This window comes from Neopelma chrysocephalum, unplaced genomic scaffold, assembly GCF_003984885.1.
Source record: "Neopelma chrysocephalum unplaced genomic scaffold, ASM398488v2 Primary Assembly neopelma1_73, whole genome shotgun sequence".
In the NCBI taxonomy this organism is placed as follows: domain Eukaryota; kingdom Metazoa; phylum Chordata; class Aves; order Passeriformes; family Pipridae; genus Neopelma; species Neopelma chrysocephalum.
This window is the reverse complement of record NW_020897733.1, coordinates 1,569,457-1,591,733: the sequence shown is the minus strand read 5'-3', so window position 1 is coordinate 1,591,733 and position 22,277 is coordinate 1,569,457. Positions and strand designations below refer to the sequence as shown.

The window sequence follows — 22,277 nt, the reverse complement described above, 5'->3', positions numbered from 1 at the left end:
CGCCCTGTGGCGCCCGGGAAGCAAAAATATTCCAACTTCACGAGCTCTTCCCGGTGAGAGCTTCTTAGCTCGTGTGCTCTGGCTGCAGTGGTGCTTGTTAATCCGGCACCTGGGGAAAATGTGGGTTTACTGCTGTGAGCCAGAATGCAATTTTTTAAGCACCGTTCCGTCCTTCTGTGCATCCGCTGGACTGCAGCCGGTTAAATATTTCTGTCATTTCCCGAAATATCACAGCGTTTTGTCTTGCGGCTCGTGAAACGAGGTAAAAAGATTAGGAGTGAAGAGAAGGGCGTAGGTGGAACAGTGGATTTCTCCTCGCTAAGAGTATGTTGCCGCTGATATATTTAATATGTTAAAACTCCCTTCTGTGTACCAAAAGGTGCAGAAAGTTACCCTTGAAGTCTACAACAGTATCAGTGGTGTTGCTTCGCCTCAGGTTTTAATAACGGGTTATCAATCGCAGTTGCTGTTTGCTCAGAAGGGCAGTGAATGCTTCAAACCTTGCTCGTTGCGCAGCACACCTGTTCCCCAGCTCGTAAAAGTGAAATAAGTGTGTGTTTCCATTAGGGAGAGGGATAAAGGCATAAAGCCTTTCGCCCGTTTCTTCAAAGGCTGGCAGGTAGTTTTGCAGCCCTGGTGCAAGTTGAAGGTAATGAAGGGAGTTTCCTGAAGGTCCCCTTCTGTGATGAGTTCTGTGTTCTGGTGTAATTCACTCGCTCAGACTTTGGTCTAAGACAAACAAAAATCTTCTTCTTGTGACTAGTGTCTGAAATACAGGAACGCTTTGGTGGGGTAGGGAAAAAAAAGATGTGAAATATGGTACCTCAAATATGTCTGTAAAAGGGTTAAAAAAATCACAGTGAACATGCTCCAGTCTTCACTGAGCATACCCAGGCACTGCTTTTCAGACATGTGCAACCCTTTGAGTGGCACTTCTTAATTTTTCACTTGTACAGAAGACTTCTTTTTATTAAATGTGAGCAGGTAAATACTAAATACTGTCATCTCTGGAAAAATCACACAAAATATGTTTTCCAAGATACAGTGCAAGTACTTCCCAATTTAAGTAAATTATGGACAAAAATGTAGCTTGGATTTAATGTAAAACACTGGTAGTTGTACCCTGGTCACTACATGTGTGTGTCATTCAAAATGATACACCATCTGGTACTATTTGTAATTGCTGCTCAGGAAAAAGCTTTAAAAAGAACATTTTTTTGAGAGTTGCTATAGTTGTATCAGGGATTGTGGAGGGGTATCAGTTTGTGCACTCTGTTCAGATTAATTCTGAAAATCCCCTTATTGCCAAGTTTTCTCAGCAAGAAGAACTGTGATATGACAACATAGGTTTTTACAGGAAAATGTTATATATGCAGTGTATGAACTAGTATTTAAGAGTCTTAGAGTTTGTCTGACTACTAATTGCTGAGTAGTATAGACATATTTTTCTTGAAGAGTGAAAAAACACCCACAAAAAACCCATCCCCAAAACCTAAGCAATGTCAATGGGAATACTTGGGGATTTACCTTTTAAAGTAGGTCACGGTGTCCTAAATAAGTCAGCAGATCTATTTCTGTAGTATTTTGTAATATTTTCGGATAATACAAAATGTCATATAGAGGCTGATCTTTCCTCTTAGTGGAGCACCTGAAGGTCTTGTCTCATCTTTCCAGTGTGGGTTCTCTCACTGCCCTCAGCCTCCTGAGTCTGGTTTGCAGTGGAATGGGGCTGTTATGCTTTTGGAGACAAACCTCTTCTTGTCTAACTACTGAAGAGTCATAATAGAAAAAGGATAAATTAAATCTGTAGCCAAGTGGGTAACTGGCAGAGTAGACTTGTGTGTAGACTGAAATTTAGAAAAATACAAACCCCTAAATCAATTGCATCTTAAACTTTTAAATGAACACAGTAATAATGGAAAAAGCAACTCCTGCTTAACTTGTATACAGCCCACTTAAGAAGAGCAGGGAAGGGGAAAGGAGTTAATGTTACTCATTAAAACTTAAAACTCCTATACAGACACAAGCTTTGGAAATCTTGTTAGAAGTGGTAATTCAGGTATACAATTGTATTATTTAACAGAATTAGTCTCTTAAGCCTGTTGTTTTAGGAGAAAGGTGAAGTCTCCACCAAACCATCACAAACTATATGTTTTGCCAATAATATCACATTATGACTGTCACAGTTTGGGGCTGATTTTGTACCTGCCCGTTCTCCCTTTTGGCCACCAGAGCTCTTGACAGTCGGGTAAATGCTGAGGGCAGTGGTTCTTGCAGAGATGTGTAAGTTGTGATACAGAACAAAGACATTTTCTTGAACTCTTTACACAGACGGGTAGCTGTGTTTAATTTGAAGTTCTTTAGTAATCATTGAAGCTTTTCAGTACAATAATTGAGGAAATTTAACTTGAACCAAAAAAAGAGTTAATATTGTTGGAATCTATCAATGGGGTTTATGTTTAGCTTTTTAAGAAAACTTTATGGGCTGTCTGTCCTGTATCCTTGTTTAGTGGGGAAGTGGGACAGAATAGCTGAATTGCTTTTTTCTGGTAAAGTAACTGGAAGTGCAGATTTAGCTGTTATTACATAACTGAAACTTAAAGATTGATCTCAACTGTTTATTAAAAGAGCACATGGGCATAAAAATATTTTTATCAGTCAGGTGCTATGCTTTAAGTCTTCCAGCAAGAATTGTTGCACTCCTTGGCTACATTGAGAAAGTTTGCTGAAGTGGCTCTGATGTTTTATCCTTTGGTAGTGTGTCATCTATGGCGCAACTTTCAGAAAGGAAATGTATTTTTTTTCAAGACTGTGTGACTGAGGAAAGTGGTCTTAATTTTTACATCTGTCTTAGAGCAGTTTCTGTCCTGTGACAAAATGGAAGAAATACGTGAATATTAAACCATTACGGTTGCCTTTAACCTATGTATTTACAGTTCTCTTGGGGGAGATTCCTGACTCAAGAAAGTTATGACTTTCTTGAAAGTTGAATAGTATGTCAGTTTTTGTTAATGCCTGACTGAGAATTTTCCAAAAACCTGTTATATGTATATTTTGGGTTGGGTTTCTTTTTTATATCTGGATTTTTGCATGCTGCTCTCCGAAGAGCTGTATAGTTTCACAGATGATGTGCCAGTATTTCAGATGAGCTGTGGAAGAGAAATCCTCAGTACTCTTCTAGGCAGTAAGATTTCCACAGCTCTTCCAGGCTACTTGAAAACCCCTATGGTGCTCTTCTGGTTTAAAGCTGTTTGATTTTTTTTTTTCTTTTTTCTTTTTTTTTTTTTCCTTATGTGATGTTAACATGTTTCTAAATTCCATTCTAGAAATAGCACCACAGCTTCACTTGCAGTTGAAGTGATTCCTCTGGGTAATTGGCAAAATGCTTTGAGTTGTGAAGTGTTTATATAAGTAGTGCGATAAGAAAATGAGCCTCACTCACCCTTATGCATTTCATTCCAGTTTTTGCTGCCAACATCCATATTACAGTTGCCCAGCTGTCAGTCTCTCAGGTGCATGTGTTCTCTTATACTCCCAGATGTATGGGTTTAATAGCCTTTTCCTCCTGTGCCACCAGCTGTAACAGATCCATACAGTTGTTTCTATGTAGATATTCCTATTGCAGGCTTAGAAGAATCGTATTAGAGAAATGGCACTTGCTTTTCTTTTTATGGATCTCAGTTGGTAGAATTGAAATGTGATGCCAGCTTTTTTTTATTACTAGTTGTAAAATATTAATTAAAAAAATTACCCTGAGTAGGCTTATTAAAGAGTCTTTTTAAACTTGTGCTTTTGCAACACACTCTTAAGAAAGTCCAATTTTGGCCTATAAGAGATTTTTTTTTCTTAGTTTAGTATTTTAGAGGTGTTTTCTTTGTCTAAGCACGTGTTCTTCAGTGTTGGCAACTGTGCCTTATGTGTTTGTGTGTTGAAGGAGATTTTGGAATGAAAGATCAGGGTTTGTGTTAAGTGGCATAGCTTCTTGTGGAAGTAAACTTGTGATGGCAAGATAAGCCAAAACTTTTTGTATGGATGTGGGGCTTAAGGAGAGGTCATCAGCTACAGCGTTAGGTGTGAACAGCAGGATTCCTGTCACACTGTGCCTGAACAGCACTGTAAGAACACTCAGTAGCAGTCCTAGGCATACAAATGTGCAAGGGATCCCCCAGGTGTTCAGCATCGTTTTAGGGTCTGCTGGAACATCTGCTGGGAAACCTTAGGGAAGGTGACGATTGAAATCTATGTGGAGAGTGCTGGCAAAATGGGAATGAAAATAGTTTGGCTAACCTGACTGGAGAGTAGAAAGGGTTTGGGTTTTAACCTGGATCTTCCCTCCCAGTTTCAGCTATTATTTAATAAGCACACTTGATATTGAAAAATCTTCAGTGAAAAATCTGACTTAGTGGTTGTGTGAAGGAAAAGGACTTTGTGCAGAAGTAATATTTTCCATAGGCTATCTGTGTGGTCTTTGACCTGAGCAGATCAATGGAATTTCTTTAACTGTTACCTAGTGGTGTTATAGGTATTGCTCTTTATAGAGTTTGGGGGATTCTTGTTGATTGTTTTTTTGTTTGGTTGGTTTTTATAAACTGATAGTAGGATTTATAACAGTCATGTAACATTTCTGTGCTGGGTACAAACACTTCAGGTACTGATACTTGCTTGGTATTTCCATGTCTGTCTGTTATGCTTGCTTCTAAACTGATTGCGTTTAGGAAGACAAACTTGCCTTAATGTGTTTTGAGGCAACTTACAATGTCATAACAAAGTTCTTATTCAGTGATGAGGCTGTGGAATTAAAATTTAAGATTTTTTTAAGTATAAATTATGGAATTGGAACTTTCTTCATTGTGTAGGGCAGTAACTGCCTATGGACTGTTTGGACTTCTAGGTTGAAGTACTTTTTAATATGACAGAGCATCTGATGATGATACAACCATGAGCAGTGTCTACCAAATGGCTTGTTTTTTGAGAAACTTCACGTTTGTAAATATTGAACTATTTTAACACTACTCAGCAATAAGATTTTGATGTATAGCTTGCTTAAAACTTCAGGGCTTTTGTTTTTGTACAGTTATTTCAGCATTTTTGTGTGTTACTAATAAGGGTGAAAGTTTTCATCCCAGCTGCATGTTTTGTGTATATTTTGAAGCCTTTGACATCAGAGTGAAATTAGTAACTTACTCTAATTTCCATTTTATAGCTTTCTACCTGAACAAGATAATATCTAAAATTCTTTACCCTGTTAAAATTACTCTGGTTATTAAATTATTTTAAACAGTGATCCTTAATCAAAGGACTTTTTGTTCCTAATAAACTCATCTTTAATTAAGATACATCTATAATATATTCTGTGCATTAGAACAGATATAAATTCTAAGTGTAATATTTCTATGAGGTATTTTGTCCTAAGCTATTGATGTGTGAGCTCTAAGTTCATGTTTAAATTGCTTATGATAATGTAGTCTGTCCTCTACATGCTGCTTATAAGACAGAGCAGTTTCAGTGGCTGTTTCAGTGGTGCCAACATCTCGGAATTCAGTTGTTTCCCAGCTTCCCAGGCACCTGCCCTTCCTCAGGTCCTTATCCAGACAAGCCACACAAACAGCAATGGGCTCTGCTACCAACAGTCTGCTCACAGGTTTGGCTTAAAGGAGAGGCCACAAAGGAAGCTTTTCAAACCAGATGTTTGTTTTACTGGCCTTGCCCAGTCCTTGGGGTGTACTTTGATCACACCTGAGCCAAATTTAGTACAGAGAGAGAACAAATGTCTGATGTGCATGTCTTGAGGGGTTTAGAGCAGTCCTGGATTCAGTTCTTTGCTCCCTTCTCAGCAAGTACCTTCTCCAGCCTTCTCAGGCAGGTGCTTTCCCATGTGTCTGCTGGAGCATGGTCTGGTTTTGTACCAATACTCAGGCGGAGGCTTGAAGCTCTGTCTCTGACCTCCCAAGTTAATGTTCTACTGTCGAGTTTATTATCAGTCTTGGACACAAAGAGCTTTTTTATACAAAAGCCTGACACCTGCCATGATTCACCACAAAATAGTCAGTAGGTTGATGATTAGGTTTTTTTTTAGCTAAGTAGAAAGGTGTGTAGATGCAAGTTCTTGCTCTGAATTCTTACAGAAAGGAGGCTTATTTTACAGGTTTGTAGCATCTCATTTGCTGTCATGTGTGTCTGTACTCAGGCTTAGGTTGGAGTGGCAAAGTACTTACTGCTTGTTGATCCCATGAGGTGTGGATGTCTCAGCTTTTCCTTGCTTCTTGGATTTTCATTTTTTTTGGTTACATTGAGTGGCCTCAGACATTGAGCACCCAGAAAGTCTACACTGGCTTTCAAACACTAATTTGGGCTCTGTTGGGTTTCTAATGGAACAAGTTATTTGTTGATGAAGTATTGGGGCTCCATAAAATTACTGAAATGCCTTTGAAGTTCATACTTGGAGTCCTTCGGTAAAATGTAGTGAATTTGAGAAAGGAGTCTAAAAGACCTCAGTTATTTCTTAAACAAAGAACTGAAGTTCATGCTTCCAGTAAGAATTCTCAATGTAAAAACACAAAATAACATGTTGATCCTCTTTGAGCATGTAACTCATTATTATGCTTTTTTTCCCCTTTAATTTAGATCTAATACAGTGCACAAATGAAATGAATGTGAATATTCCACAGTTGGCAGACACACTCTTTGAGAGAACTGCAAACAGTAGCTGGGTTGTAGTGTTCAAAGCTCTAATTACAACACACCACCTCATGATGTATGGAAACGAGGTAAGACATGATTAATTCTGTTAAGGTCTCCTTTATGGCTTTTAAAACATTGTCTCGATCTGTAAGGCATTAGATATGTATTTCAGTTTTCCAGGATCTTTGTTTTTTCCTCAGCTGGTGGCTCTAAAGTACTTGTCAAAAAAAAATATGTTCCTTCATTATTTCAATACCAAAATACATCAATGTTTGCAATTTACCTGCAGGTATCTGGGTTGGGCTGTGAGGAAATAACGAGTGACCTTTGTAGAATAGAGACTTGAAAGACTTCTGATGAGCTTTACTTCGTTAGAGTAGTGCTTATCAGGAAGAGCACAGCAGAAGAGTCCTGTTAACCCTCCATAAATGTGCAGCCAACCTTAAAACAGATAAGGAAGAATATGTACTAAAGGGGAGAGGAATGTGATTACTGGAATATTTGATCCCGCAAGTCATCATCTGATGGGCTAAACCTTCAGATGTTGTTGCTGTTTACATTCCTCTGAAACATTTTTCTACTGCATTTGATTCACTTAAATTATTTCATCACAAGTTATGAAATGCATCCCAGTCACTAACATGGCATTAGAAATGTAGTCTCTATTGTACAATCTGTACATTAGAAGCTAAACTTTGGTCAGATGACAGTCCTAAATCTGTGTGCAGTCACTGACCTAAGAAATGATTGTTGACTACCAGTAATATTGAAGTGATGACTCCTCAAGTACCCACCAGCCATTAAACTGCTCTGAAAGCTTGGTCTTTACCTTCTCTCTGCAATGCTCTGTGAACTTTATTGAAATGACCTGTAAAACACAGTGTGCTCTTCCTTAACAGCTCCTCAGGTTATTTACCTGTTTAAGCTGTATTTTCAACAGATAATAGACTGAAATAAGGAATAATGCAATGTAAAATTCACTGCTTGGAATTTACTACTTATTGCAAGTATAAAGCTAAACTGAATGCTGTAAATCAGCTTGTTTATTCTCTCTTTTTCCGATACAGTTCATATCTACACAGTGAAACTTGCAAGGAGGAAAACCAAACAAACCACAAACTGAACCGTAGAAAAAAATAAAAAATCAGTTTGGGCCAGAGTTGTGGGCCACCAGCCACTATCTGTTTGCCCATACAGTGTTTTGTAGTGGCAGAATAGTTGAATTTTTATGTCTATACCAATCTGCTCCTCAGCTTTGAACTGGTGCATTTGGAATTTGAGAGAGTTCCTTTATACCTCCCGAGATAACATGGCTGGAACATTAGTTCTGTAATTTCAGGTGGAACATGAGTGTACTCCTCACTCTCCTAATACATTAAGAGGCTCTTTCTGAAGCAAATAAAAAATTATCAGATGTTGGACTTCTATTTTAAGTAAACATAAGAGAGGGTCAAAATGTTGCCAGAGCAATCGCTGTCTTGCAGTTTCTTGTTCAACATAACTGCCTGTTTCTCGAGCTGAAGTTTTGGGTGAAACTCATCTTGCCTGTGCATTTTGCAGCATAAGACCCCTGACATCTGAATGGTTGAGAGTTAGCCTTGTCCCTTTTAAAATGAGATTCAGAACAGTAACTAATTTTGAAATATATATGGATAGACACCCTTTGAATATCACTGTTCTGTTCCTGATCATGTTGCTACTGTTTTGCTTGCACTCTTTGAGTGCAGTAATAAGATGTACAGATAAGTCAACAGAATAAGAAAAAACAGAGCCTGAACTGTTGGTAGGCAAAGCCTACCTCTGGAGTTGCTGATGAGGTGGTATGTGACAAGTTGGGGAATCACTGGAAGGTTAAATTGATTTCAGTTTAAATAGGACCTGTGAGAAGGATTTTCTCGTTACTGTGCTAAGCCCTCTATTACAGTTCCCAGGAGCAGGTGCTCTCCTGAGCCTCACTGAACACATGCTGGTTTACAGAGTACAACAGTCCCACCCTGGCAGGAGGGTGGATTTCCACCATGGAGAGTGAAGGAACAGGCCCTGCGTTCTGTGGCAGCAGAGCATTTCAGATCAAAGCAAGTCCCTTAAGCCGTATTTATCATAATTGTCTTTTATGCACTAAAACACATACAAACAAGCAAGAAAGTCAAGAAATGAGAATCACGGGAGATCTGTGTGTGACAGTGGCAGAGAAGCTTTTCAAACTACCTTGCTACCTGGATGTGTTTGTCTCTTACTCTTGTTATTAGCCAGTTATTATTTGTCAAAACTTAAATGTTGTTTAGTCAGATTATATATATATATATATATATATATATACTGCATTATATATAAAAAGTATATGGTTATCACCCCAGTGGTGCTGCTCACCAAAGTTCAGAAACATTATTCTTATTCACTACTTTTAAACTGTGTAATTAAGCCTGTCTTCCTCTTCTGCAGCAGCAGTAGAGTTGTGCAAACTTTGGGAGCTTGGATAATGCAAGTGGTATTTTTGTGTTGTGTTTTCCAGCTTATCTGTTCTAAACTACAAAGTTAATGAAGCAGCTTCCTCTAGGATTATTAGTATTTTATTCACAGGCAGTCATGTCTTTATTAATTTAAATCTATACTTTTTGCCAGATAGAGTTTTGGACTTCAGAGGCTTTGTTAGTGAGTGTTTTCAGGTGTTCCTCTAAATTTTTCCCTTTTAACCAAATTCTATTGTTGATAGGGGTTACAAGGTAAGTGTAGTTTTCTTGCTCAAGTGTTTTGACTCTCACAACAATTACATTCCCAACTTCTTCTTCACCAACAGCGCTTTATCCAGTATCTTGCATCCCGAAATACTTTGTTCAACTTAAATAACTACCTGGACAAAAGTGCCATGCAGGGTAAGGATCTTTCACTGAAGGAAATCACTGCTTTTTTTCTCTGTGACAGTGCATGTGTAGGTGCACTCCAGGAGACAAATGACATTTAAATTGAAGGGTATTATGATTTATATTGCATGAGACACCATGCATGAGTTACCTAGGTGAGTGCTAGAAGTTTTCTGTAATGTATGTAGCATTGCACACACAGCTGTGAACTTTAAAAGGTGAACTCTTAAGGCTCATTAGAATAAACTTGATGAATTATCAGCACAATAATAACTTTTGCCATTGCATTTTAATGCTTCGGGGGTAAGTGTTTACTGTTAAGGTGCATGGAATGGTAACCAGGATGTGTTGTATAAATAGTGAGAACTCCAAATCTCTAAGTCCTTTAAGTACTTGCAAATGGCAAAAAAACATTTTTATAGTAAGTTATGTTACCAAGCTCTTCAGCATTTTACTAGGAATACATTTTTAGTTAATTTCAAGAACATCTTAACAAGAACTGCTGGGTTCTTTACTGATATTTTATGCTTGGTTCTTGTCTAATATTTTAATGTGTTTAGATGTTTATTCTCATAATTGTAACAAATGCTTTCCTAATCTTAGCAAGTTGGGAAGAAACTGTAACATCACATCTCAAGGTGAAAAACAGTGGATCTGAAGACTCTAGAAAGTGCCTATGAAGGGCTTTTTAAGCAAGCTGATGTAAAATGGGCTAGTAGGAGGATAGTTCTTGAAAAGAACTTAAAATGAACTGTACCTCTTTAAAATATCTAACTTACAAATGCTTAACTTTTAGGCTATGATATGTCTACCTTCATTAGGCGATACAGCAGATACTTGAATGAAAAAGCACTTTCATATAGACTTGTAGCAGTTGACTTCACCAAAATGAAAAGAGGGTAAGACTGTTGCTTCTTTTGTTAGATCATTCCTATTGCAGGGGCTGGAAGCCAGTTGTTCTTGAGCTTGTCATAGAAAGGTGTTCTTTTGACTCTTTGAAGCAATATTGTGTTGCTGAAACAGCATAACGTGCTGAGGTCTCTTTGTAACTTGTAAATCTGTGTCTTTTCCTCTGTAGGATAGATGGAGTGATGAGAACTATGAATCCTGAAAAGCTTCTGAAAACCCTTCCAATCATACAGAACCAGCTTGATGCACTCCTTGATTTTGATGCAAGTACTTTAAACTCAGTGTTAAGTACAACTCTCTCATTTTGAAGTGAGAGTTTCGTTATTTTGTTAAATACTAATTTACTTTCTCATTGCTTTCTACACAGGCAAATCCAAATGAACTAACAAATGGTGTTATAAATGCTGCCTTTATGCTCCTCTTTAAAGATTCCATTAGACTTTTTGCAGCATACAATGAAGGGATTATTAATCTTTTAGGTATGTGAGAATTTTTTTTAGCTTTTGAACTTGTGAAGGTATTGAGAAAATTAAGGAATATAGACAGTTTCTGACTGCAGTTTCCTAATAAATTCTCTGCTCTATTACTGTTAAATTAAGCCTGTCTTAGTTTTAGTGGCAGGTGGCATAGGCTTAAGCATACAGTTCTACCTGGAAGAACAGATGTTGAAATAGAAATGGAGATGAGACAGTGACTGGTGAGACTGAAACAAGGATACCATAAATGTGCAGTGGATAACCTTTGCAGTTGGACTGTAAAAGTATAGAGATATCTGGTATTTTGAGTATTTAAAATAGTCACAGTATGACTGACTTCTGTTTTCCTGTACCTTCTTTATAGCTTGACTGTTCATCTTTTAACTGGTACCTGAATCTACATGAGCCGATTAGATGACAAGTAGGGTTTCTTGTAAAAGAGTGATAAGCTTTGAACAAAGCCTTTTAATAACTATTTAATCAAATTTCTGATCAGTTTGTTCTGAAATATTTTTAAGTAAAGAGGGCAAAACCATAAAAAGTGAAGGATGTGTTTGATGCTCCATTTGGCAGGTCAGTTCAGGATATGTACTCACTTCAGTAGCCATTCTAATGCCTTTTGGATTTTAAGCCCATCTGGAGACATCAAAATGTATTGATACAGCATCTAAAAATATAAATATATACCAGGAATATTTTCAAATGCTGAAATCATTTCCCTCATTTCCAGCTAATAAGCTTTTTGAAAATATTCACCATAATACCTAATTTAATAATTTGCAGTGATTCAAATCCATGCTTAATAAAGCTTTGCATTATAGTCTAGTACTCTGAAACAGAAAAATCAGTGGTTTTGTGTTGACTGACTTATTACAAGAGGTGTCAGGTATTAAGGTAAACTTTAAAATCCGAATAGCTTTGAGTTATTCCTGTCTGTTCTCTCCCTGAAGTTTGTCTTGAATTAACTTTTATAATACTGTGTCAGCCTTTTGTTGGGGAGGGTATTATCTTACAAGAGTTTTATTTGCATCCTCAGAAAGATATTTTGATATGAAGAAGAACCAGTGCAAAGAAGGCTTGGATATTTACAAAAAATTTCTAGCCAGAATGACCAAATTGTCAGAATTCCTCAAAGTAGCAGAGGTAAATAAATCTACATCTATGGGAAGGATCCAATTTAACTGTCTGTACTGGTACAGTATCAATGTTCATAAAAACAACTTCACAAAGATTGCTGTACAGTGATGTATTCTACAGATCAGCTATTTTAAAGATTGTATACACTCATTAACGTGGGATGAGATTCTTGGGTATCCTTTTTTTATTAGACAGAGAAGAACATAGTAAATTTTCTGAAGTGTTGATACAAATTTTATGAATGGTCCAAAATGTATAAACTTAATGGTACAGTCTATTTACAGTGCTCTCTGCTAAAAATCTAGTTGCAGTGAGCAATGTGGCTGTTTCTAATGATCCCAGTAGGCTTTTCTGCATGAAAATCAGGCAGGATGAAAAGTTGGGTTTGCCTTGAGATGCACTTTAACGCACTTGTGATTTCTGAGATGTGTTCCTAGTGGAACTTGTGCCAGTTCAGAAAGTTATGAATATCCCTTTTTAAATGTTAGTTTCTATGTAACATTCAGATATTGCTGGGTTTTATTTTCATTGCCACTGCATGTATTAATGTACTTTTTTTCTTCATTTTTTGTAAACCCAGCAAGTTGGAATTGATCAGGGTGACATTCCAGATCTTACTCAGGTCAGTATACATAGTACATTGATTAACTCAACTGTTTTGGTTTTTGTGTTTTTAAAGGTTGGTGTGTGTCATAGTAATGATTCTTCTTGAGACTATATTCCCTTCTATGTATTTATATATGGGAAATGTGTTTGGTAACTTTACCCATGCATTAAATGTACTCAAACTTTGAAGCTCTTAATAAGCTTTTTTTTTTTTGATTGTTTAAAGCAATAAAACTCACAGAAAATATTTTTCAAGAACTTCTGTTTTTTTTTTCACAGAGGATCCCTGGCAAGGTAAGCCACAAACATCTTGCCATGCCTAAAGGAAAACCTTCCATTTCACTGTAACTTAATGTCTTCCAACACACTCAAAGATTACAGTTAGTTCAGTCAAGAATTTTTTCTGTCCCCTGAGGTCTGAATAAATTGAATGTTTCTATATCAGCACTCAATTCCAGCTTCACTGTTACTCAGTGTATGAGGGACACGCGCAGTGCAGGTTGTGTGCTGGGAAATTTACCCTGAAAGGTGGAGTGCAGGGAAACACCTTCCAGGGAGGATAAACTGAGGGGCAGAAGGGAGGTGAAAAAGATGGTGTGACCTGGTGAAAGGAAACAGTGACAGTCCACAGCAATGAATGAAGGTATTCTTTGTGAGCTCCCTCAGCTCGCAGGGATGGTGTATTTCTCACTGTGTATTTCTCATGTAGGGCCAACCCAGCAGCACAGAGGTGTTTGTCCTTATTTCTGCAGTGCAGGGTAACCTGATGGGTGGAATGAAGAGCCACCTGTCAGGACACTGGGGCAATAAACTGGAGTGTCTTAGAGCTCTAGAGTATTCAAGCTGTTTAAGTGGAGTCACTGAGAAACAGTAAAAATTTAATGTGTAAGCTTTGAACAGTCATATCTAATCCTGCACTACCTTCATGAAATTAAATTTTGTGGGTTAATCGTGTAAAAATGTATGTAGTGTGAAGATTTGCCTAAACTTCAGTGTCTTTTTAATATGGAAATCAAATCTAAACCACAAGCTTCCATTGTTAGTGGTATTCATTACTGCCTACATATGATTTCCATCTGAAACCATACATGCTTCAAAGTACAAATCTCTAATGTTTGCTCCCAGCAATTTATATTAATCCCTTTAAGAACTTCTAGGCCTTTTTGGTAGGAAAGAAATATGACTGTAACCACCAGGGTAAGAGCAGGTAATGAGTGAAAACAGTAGTTTGATGTTTTCTGTTGGTGTTTGATCTTAGCATCTTACTTTGTCTGTTGATTAGTAGTGCAGTATTCAGCTGGTCTGTATTATGCTAATCACATTATACTCAAGTCTGAAGTTATTTATACCTCACTGGGTTTGTGTGCACTTGTCCACTTAATTGGGTCATTATAAGGCTCTTGAAAGCAGGTAGGGTTTCTTTATTTACTGAGAATATGGGGATTTAACTTAACATTTTATTTCCAATACCTCAGCTGTTTTGTTGTAAGTGCACTTACGTGAGGAAGGCAACTTTGAACTGGTGGTAGACATCAGCATCCTGTGTATTTTGGCAATTTCAGTGCCACTGTTAAACCTTCCACTTACATAGAAAATTTCATGGCATTTAACATGAGTTAAGTAATTGTACATCCATTTAGTGCCACATTAAAAGGATTTGCTAGAATCTCTTAATAGTGCCATTTTACCTGCTCCTATAAAGAAAATATTTTTCTTTGTAGATGCCCTGTTTCACAGTGATGTTGCTTGTGTTCTGTTTATAGCTGTTACTGTATTTCATGAATGTAACTGGATCATTTCCCTCTGTATGGATGTTAGTCTGTCTGATGTCTTTTTGTGGGGGGAGGGAGGCTGAATCATAAAATACAACCTTTCTCAAGTCATAATGCCTGTATTAGCCCAGGCATCTTTTCTGACATAAAACTACTCTGTTCACTCAAAATTTGATGTCTTGTTGGATGTGTGCAGCAATAAGAATGTTCAGAGGAGGTTTGTTGGGTTTAGTTCTTGTGGTTGAGGGGGTTGTTTAGAGGGTTTTAGAAATAGTAAGGATAGAATATGCTTTTCCATACAAATAAGTTTTAGAGTGGCCTTGGGAGAAAAAAAAGATTTCTGGAATTAGGGCATAGGCTTTTGTTATTATCAATGTAGTTGTGTCATACAATGCCTTTCACAAACTATTGTGCCTCCTAAAAGGTAAAAGTATGGGAGGTGATTTTTTTTTTTTTTGGGGTCCCTGGTACTTTTCCAGAACAGTATTTCAAAATGTCCCCCTTGGGGTTTAGCTGTCTAGGTCAAACACCAAATTTATTCATGACCTGTTGTTGAAGTAGCTACACTGTCTTATGTCTTAGCTTACCTAGCTCTACTTAAATACAAGCTCAGACCTTAATTTTAAGACAAGAAGTTTTATAGGATTATTTTAAGTACTTTTTTTCCCCCCTCCATCTCTTGATTCATCTAGCTTGAATTGGCCTTCACTGAATGTAGGTCTTTAGAATTGTGCTCCGTATTTCAAAGAGGAGCTTGCCAAAGCCTTGTGTAAATAATATTTTTCCTCTTTCCAGGAAATTACTTGATCTAACTTTTGGTACAGAAGGGCTACACAAGGGCAAGCTTGTTTTTCCTCCAAACAATGCCTGTCATATCTGTTTTACCTATTGAAAGTTGGCAAGTGGTAAGAGAGGCTTTAATGTCTCTGAAACCCTGCCAGCTGAGGAGGACTGAGCTGGCAAGTAGATTAAAACTTGAGAGGTCCATTCCTTTCATCTGAATCTGCAGTAGGATTTATTTCACTTGGAGTAATTGAGTTGGCTTATTGTATAGTTACATGTTGAACAGCTACTCAGTCTGCAATAGTGTTGTTGGGATCAGGTTGAATTTGATTCCCTATTTTATCAAACCCAACATCCTGCTGTAGTCAAGTGTTTCTGCTACAAGCCTTTGACTGTAAATACTCGAGTGAAGAATGGCTGGCTTTTTGTTGTTACATGAGAAAGGAGATCAAAAATACCAAGTCTTTGTTTTGGGACTTCTGTGAGTTTAGGGGAGTACTGCTTAATCAGCTGTGGTTATTCAGTTAATCTTAACATAGCAAATACTGTTGCCAAAACCAAAGATGCAACTTGCATGTGCAAAAGCAAACCCGTTCTGGGGGAATCCTTCCTTCATGTCTCTGTGGTCTCATTCCTTTTAAAGAAGGAGTAGATGGGATTTGGGTGTGCAGGGTGGCAGCAAAACCCAAAGGCACAATTATTGATGTGTGAGTTTTTGTTTGTTTTTCGTGGGTGAGAAAACTCATCTGTGTGCTAAACAATGAGGTGTTGATTAGAAGCAATGTTTTATAAATACTTTTAATTTTAGGCACCCAGTAGCTTGCTTGAGGCACTGGAACAGCATTTGGCTTCTGTGGAGGGAAAGAAAACAAAAGAAGTCTCTGCTGCCAGCAGGTGAGCACCCAATGAATTACAACAGTGCCAATACTTAATATTTGTCAGTGTTATTCTAAGAATTTTCAGAATTCAGTCACTTGGTATTCTTGAATTTTATTCACTTCTGAATGTCTCTTCCTGGAAATATAAATGAAGCATCTAGTGGGTATTAGTCTGATAGCTTACCCATGTTTGAAATCTAGGCATGACTGCATGTCATTACAACCTGATTATGCTGTAACAAACCACTGAGCTGAGACCTTGTATATTATTCTTTTTAGCTTTTACTTGTTTGAAGTCCTTTGGTTTGTAAGATTTCTAAGGTATTTGAATTTTGATACCCTTCTTACCCAATCAGATGGTATTTATCTTTATTGTCAATGGTCTACCTTTCAGACCATGAATTTGTTAACCTGCTCATAAAAGCTCTTCAGTCCCTTCTCAGAACAGCCAAATTAGTTTAGATGTTCTGTGCTGACAGAAATTACGTTATTCTTTCTGTCAAGTACAGTATCAGTATTGTATGAACAGTACTTCTGACTGAAGAGTGAGAGATCTCTTTTGGCACAGACATTCCCACACAGAAACTTGGTAAATATTGATAAATGTATCAGTGTGAGCTACATTCCTGAGTTGCATTCTTCTCAGATTTTTCTTTTTTTGCTCAAAAATTTGAGGATTTGCTGCCACAGAATTCTGCTCAAGTGTGTACTAAATAGAGAATAACTCTCGTGCTTTGATTGCTGTTATGTAATGTACAAACAAGCTGCCTGTGCCTCTGCCATTTGAATAACATTCCAGTCTAGTCTAGGTGACTTTAAAGAAAAAAAGACAACTGGTAGGTTCCACATTTTCCAGTTCCTACCCACCGAAACCTGAGGGATTCATTTTGTATACTCGTGCTGCTTTGTCACCAAACCCTGTTGTTGGGCTTTTTTGTACCAGAGAGTAAAGGAAGAAGTGACTGAGGGGGTAGAATGGCACATGACTAGATAAGGCATTTGATCATTAAACTGTAAGCGATGTATACCTGACTGTAGTTTTTTTAGTAACTTTTTTTTTAATTATTACCCTTTTTAGAGCTAGTGCCCTATCCAGTGCTGTTTCCTCACTTGCCAATACAGGAATGTCATTCAGCAGGATGGATGAGAAAGAAAAGCAGCAGGCATTGGAGGAGGAACAAGTTAGACTGCAGGCACTGAAGGTTTGATGTTTTTAACAAGTTCTGTTTTCCAAGATTTTTTTGTTTTTGAATACAGGTGAAAACCAAGATTAGCATAAAAGAGGTGGGGAAGCTTGCAAGGTCACTCAGTGAGGAACATAAGCTGTGTATAACATACAACTGTGCTTTGACCTGTGCTATATCAATGCAGTGGACATATCTAGAGTAATGAGGGAAGTAAACCTGAAATTAATATAAACCATATTATTGTGTTGCCAGCTTAAGAGCAACACCACCTGGATATTAGTGGGATGTACATATTCACTGATTTCCGAACGTCTGAATTGAACTATGAAGATCCATAAAGTAGGGAGATGCATCTTCCTGAGCAAAGGTCCACTGGCCTGTTTCTCTGAGTGGCTCTGGAGAGTATCTAGTAGTTTACTTCTAGGCAGTTATGGATAGCTTAAAAAATAATTATTTAAACATCAAGTCTCACCTTGATTTTTAATTACAAATACTCTTTTATCTCTGATTTCAATTACTTTTCTGTTTTCAGAAGAATAACTTTACAGAAGAATAGCTTTTATTTATTAAGGTCATAATTAAAACTTCTTCTTGAAAAAGGTGTTTAGGACTGAATGGTTAATAAATTAATAAGACTAAAATTCCAACTGTCTCTCTCATCTTTCAGGAGCAGCGATTAAGAGAGATTTCTGTAGTATCAAATTCCACTTCCACATCAGCATCCCCAAGCACTTTATCAGGAAAAAGTGTGAATACCACTGTAGCTGTTGACCTCTTTGCTGCACCAGCACCTACAACAAATAGGTGAGAGATACTTTGCTTTCTGAAGGAAGCAGAAATTACTGCAGTGCCCTGTAGCTCCACAATCGCTGTAAAGCACCAATCCTAGTTACTTCTCGAGTACCTTTTGCTGATGCATTCTTTTGATATGTTAAATGCTAAATTATGAGGTTTTGTACCACTGTTATTGATGGGCTCTTAGTGAATAAGAGAAAATAAGATTGGTGTGAGTGTTCATATAACACAAGAATACAACGCCTGTTATGTATCTTCATATTTCTCTCTCTCTCGTTTCTTATTCAGCATGCCCAACCTTTCTAGTGATCTTTTTGATCTTCAGCCTGCATTTGTTCCAACTGTGCAGAGTACTCCAGCTATATCAACATCAGCAAGCAGTGCTTGGGGAGGTGAGCTCATACCTTGATTTGACTCTTAATTGGTGGGTGAATTCTTAGAATACAGGAAGAAAATACAGGATCAATAATTAATTGAATCCGCATCTTAAGCATTAATTACTTTGCATCCAAACATTTCTGTTCTTGACAAAATATAAAATAAATCATCTGACAACTCTGGCAAACTTTCTTTAACATGTAGCAGTAGTGTTGATGTCCAGTAGATGGAATGAAGGAGCCCTTCAATAAAGGGTAGAAGAAGTGTAACTAAAAGTCAGAGTTTAAAAATGTTGGGAAATATAAGCTAAGCAAATGTAACTGAAAAGATGCTAGACTAGTATTTCCATTTAATTAAGCAATATTTAATATACTTTTCCTTTAAAAGGTACTGCTAACTTCAAAGTTCTCATAATAAAGCTGTGTATCCTAATTTCTTGGGCACAGCGTTCTCTGTACCCTCACCCGTCATTCCAAAGAATGATCAGATGTCAAAGAAATGGCTCAAATGCCTAAAAAAGGCAATGTTAACACCATGGTAAATGTTGGTATTTTAATAGGTGGACTTGATACCCTTAGGTGCTATTTAAAAGATAGATTATTGAAGCCAAAAATGTAGTATCTAACTTCTTTGATTGATACATATTCAGTCATTCTCCCCTTCCCATCCAATGATAATACTAGAATTATTTTCCCTAAATAAAGAGAGCTATTAGGATTTTTATCTGAAACTAAGAATTTGTATCTAAATGAGCTGATCACAAGGTGGAATATTTACGATTTGACTTTGTCTAGAAATTCTCATATTCAATCATTTCAGTCTGTTTTTCTTTTCCATTATTTGTACTCTGTATTCTTTCCTTCACTTCTGCATCTGAAAGGTCCTTTCTCGTCTTCAAATGGTTGTGTTGGTTCTCCACCTCATCTGGACATCTTTGACATGAAGCCAGTTGAAGAAGCTGTAAAATCTGCCACCCCTTTCATCAATTCTTCTTTTTCCTCCAAACAAACGGTGGAACTGTTTAGTGGTAAAAAACCAAACAAACCCCATGTAATTTATTTGCAACTGGAGATAATAATAATGCTGATAAAAGTGGGCCATGTAATCTTTCTGTGGTTTGGGCCAATTTTCACTTTTGATTAAGAAGTGAAAATGGTGCATTAATTCCAGGTGTAGTAAATTATATGTTTCCTTAAACTTTTATTTCTATAGTTGAAATAAATTATTATTTTGTTCAGCTTGCCCAACATAGATGTCCTAAGACTTGCAGTGTTGCTGGAATTTTTGCAGATTTCTTTCAAAGTGCAGCCTCCTTTCTCTTTTGTAATGGGGAATGCAGGAGTTACTTGGCTCTTCAAATCTAGAAAATAAAAAAATCTTTTTATAATATTTAAAATTTTTAATTTTTAACTGCAGAATTAGTTCTTGCGTCTCCTCTTCCTTTTTCTCTTTAAAACTGATCTTATTTTCTTCTCTCTTTTTACAAAGATGACTTTAGTGGTCATAAACCTACATATGCTTCTGTGTATCATCCTCTGACTGTCGATGGTAATTTGATTTTTCTTTTGGTTTCTTAAAAAAAAACTTTTTCTGGTTTCACTGTATTTAGTGGTATTACTTCAGGGGTGTATTTCATTACTCAACTCTTTTTTTCAGGTTTCCCTCTTCAATCAGCTCCTCCAAGTACCACCTCTTCAACAATTAATGTGGACTTTGATGCTGTTTTTGGAGGAAAATCTTCAGCACCAGAGTACAGGACTGCAAGTGGTAAAAACTGGCTTATGACTAATTTATACCCTACAGGCAACAGTTGCTTAACAATTTAGCATAATTGCTATTGCAGTTCAAAATTTAATATCTTAATATATTTGCAAGGTGATTATGGGCCTGATAAGAGGCAATCAGTTCAGTTGTAGTTATTTGCTTTAAAATAGCTCTGACTAACTTCATCCATTGTGTAATAATGGTTTCCTCTCTTTCTGGGGGAGCGAACTTTGAACGTGGCCCACTGGATCTCCCTTAACGGGTAAGCTCGTGTTCATTTGTTTCCAGTGCTTAGGACTTCAGTGTTTTCTCTTGCTACATCATAATGAGTTCCCTCTGACTCCATTGAGAGGCATTGTACTTGCAGAAATGCAAAACTAGGGGGGTGTGTGTGTTGCTTGAAGAATATCTGAGTTACAATCTTGCTCTTCTATATAGCAGAGGAACTCTTGTGTACATTCAGGATACTGGCAGTATCATGAAAGTACCGCTGTATTGAAACTAACTTTAACAACCCCATTTCTTCTGCAGTTTTAGAGGAGATTCATCTTATTTTGAAAATGATATTAATGTCTGTTGAAGTACAGTTAAAGATTTTACTGGATTAGTAGCTGCAATATAGTATTTCATTAAAAACTAAGAGGTTAAACTTTACTTCTATCCGTCTTAGACACTTCCAGCATGTTGAACCTCCACATAAAACTATTCCAATTACTTAGTGTTCTGTAAAGAAAGTATCTCCCTGGATTATGGATGTCTTTCACTAAATGCAATGTAACCATTTTGTTAACAGTTGCTTTTGTGTTCTTGGTTTAGCTTTTACCTTTCTAGATGATGTGTTGCAACCCACAGTACCACCACAAAGTCAAAGAACCGCTGTAGCCAGCCAGCAAAGCGGAAAAATTTTGGCAAATGACCTTGATTCTTCACTTGCTAATCTAGTAGGAAGTAAGTGTGAATCTTTTAAAATTAACTTTCTTATTTGTTACTGAAAACAAAACAAGCTTTTCCCCTCCAAAATTAAAAATGCTTAAGGATTTTGTCTGTTTCTTTTCCCCCACAGATCTTGGCTTTGGAGGAACTCCATCCAAAAAGTAAGTGCATATATGTTTTTAGAGTGTTCTCACATGACTGTTTGGTAGTCTGTGACACAATTGACCAGCACTAACATGGCAAGAGTCTCAGCTCTTGAAATAATCTGAAATAATCAAAAACTGTATTGAAACTGTGTGTTTGTGATCAGTCACCATAACACAGTCAACCTCAACTTTTGAAGTAGTTCCCTTCAGTTTTGCAGTTGTTATATTTTTACTGAAGCATCGTGAAAGATCTTGCAGTTGCATCAAACTCCAGTTAACCATTGTGCTGTACAGTGCAGTAATGATAATTTACTTTTAACACAATCAGAACCCCCCAGACCTCATACTTACTGGAGCAGAGATACATAAGTAGTTACTGAAATCCTGAATGTTTCTGCCACCCAGAGATTTCAGCCGTGTACATGTATTTAAGCATGTTTTGGTTTCCCATTATGTTGTTGTTACTCTTGCTGTTGCCCCCCTGTAAGAACTAATACCACAATTTCCTTTTAGGTCAGACATGCAGTGGTCCCAGCCTACAGAGAAAAAACTTACTGGTGGAACTAACTGGCAAGCAAAAACAAGCACATCGACCACATGGAACCCGACTCCCCTACCCACCATTCCACACATGGTAATTTCTGTACTATGAAATCACACTTCATTCTAGCAAATGTTGGTTCTCTGCTCGAAATAACTTAAAAAGAAAAGCCAAGGCATTTGGGACAAGACTGGTAGCAGGGGGGGAATGCAGGTAGGATCATGGAATCATCCAGAATGACATAGAGATTTTAGTATGCTTTATTTCCCTTCATTGTAAAACTTGTCCATTAAAGATTTATGTCTCAAGTGAAAGGCTGATTACCTATCTCAGTTGATAAGTTCTTTTTGGATTGAAAAAAATTATCCCAATCCAGAAAATTCCTGATGTGCATGTTTGAGATGCTCCCACTCCCCTTCCCAGGCACATG

At 37.2% G+C, this 22,277-nt stretch overlaps 1 protein-coding gene across 6 annotated transcripts in view; it reads left to right on the top strand.

Moving 5' to 3' along the window:
- The window catches only part of LOC113969414 (prefoldin subunit 3), a 40,602-nt gene that overhangs the window by 645 nt on the left and 17,680 nt on the right, over window positions 1-22,277 (top strand). For 5 of the 6 annotated variants that reach the window (XM_027687091.1, XM_027687088.1, XM_027687087.1 and 2 more), the window contains exons 2-18: window positions 6,625-6,767; window positions 9,479-9,554; window positions 10,339-10,441; window positions 10,621-10,714; window positions 10,819-10,930; window positions 11,964-12,070; window positions 12,645-12,686; window positions 16,034-16,119; window positions 17,182-17,305; window positions 17,958-18,094; window positions 18,374-18,477; window positions 19,344-19,490; window positions 19,952-20,011; window positions 20,120-20,230; window positions 21,059-21,175; window positions 21,291-21,321; window positions 21,820-21,940. In XM_027687091.1, the coding sequence (XP_027542892.1) occupies window positions 6,625-6,767; window positions 9,479-9,554; window positions 10,339-10,441; window positions 10,621-10,714; window positions 10,819-10,930; window positions 11,964-12,070; window positions 12,645-12,686; window positions 16,034-16,119; window positions 17,182-17,305; window positions 17,958-18,094; window positions 18,374-18,477; window positions 19,344-19,490; window positions 19,952-20,011; window positions 20,120-20,230; window positions 21,059-21,175; window positions 21,291-21,321; window positions 21,820-21,940 (1,715 nt within the window). The remainder of the gene's footprint in view (window positions 1-6,624; window positions 6,768-9,478; window positions 9,555-10,338; window positions 10,442-10,620; window positions 10,715-10,818; window positions 10,931-11,963; window positions 12,071-12,644; window positions 12,687-16,033; window positions 16,120-17,181; window positions 17,306-17,957; window positions 18,095-18,373; window positions 18,478-19,343; window positions 19,491-19,951; window positions 20,012-20,119; window positions 20,231-21,058; window positions 21,176-21,290; window positions 21,322-21,819; window positions 21,941-22,277) is intronic. The other variant, XM_027687090.1, reaches the window with a different exon arrangement.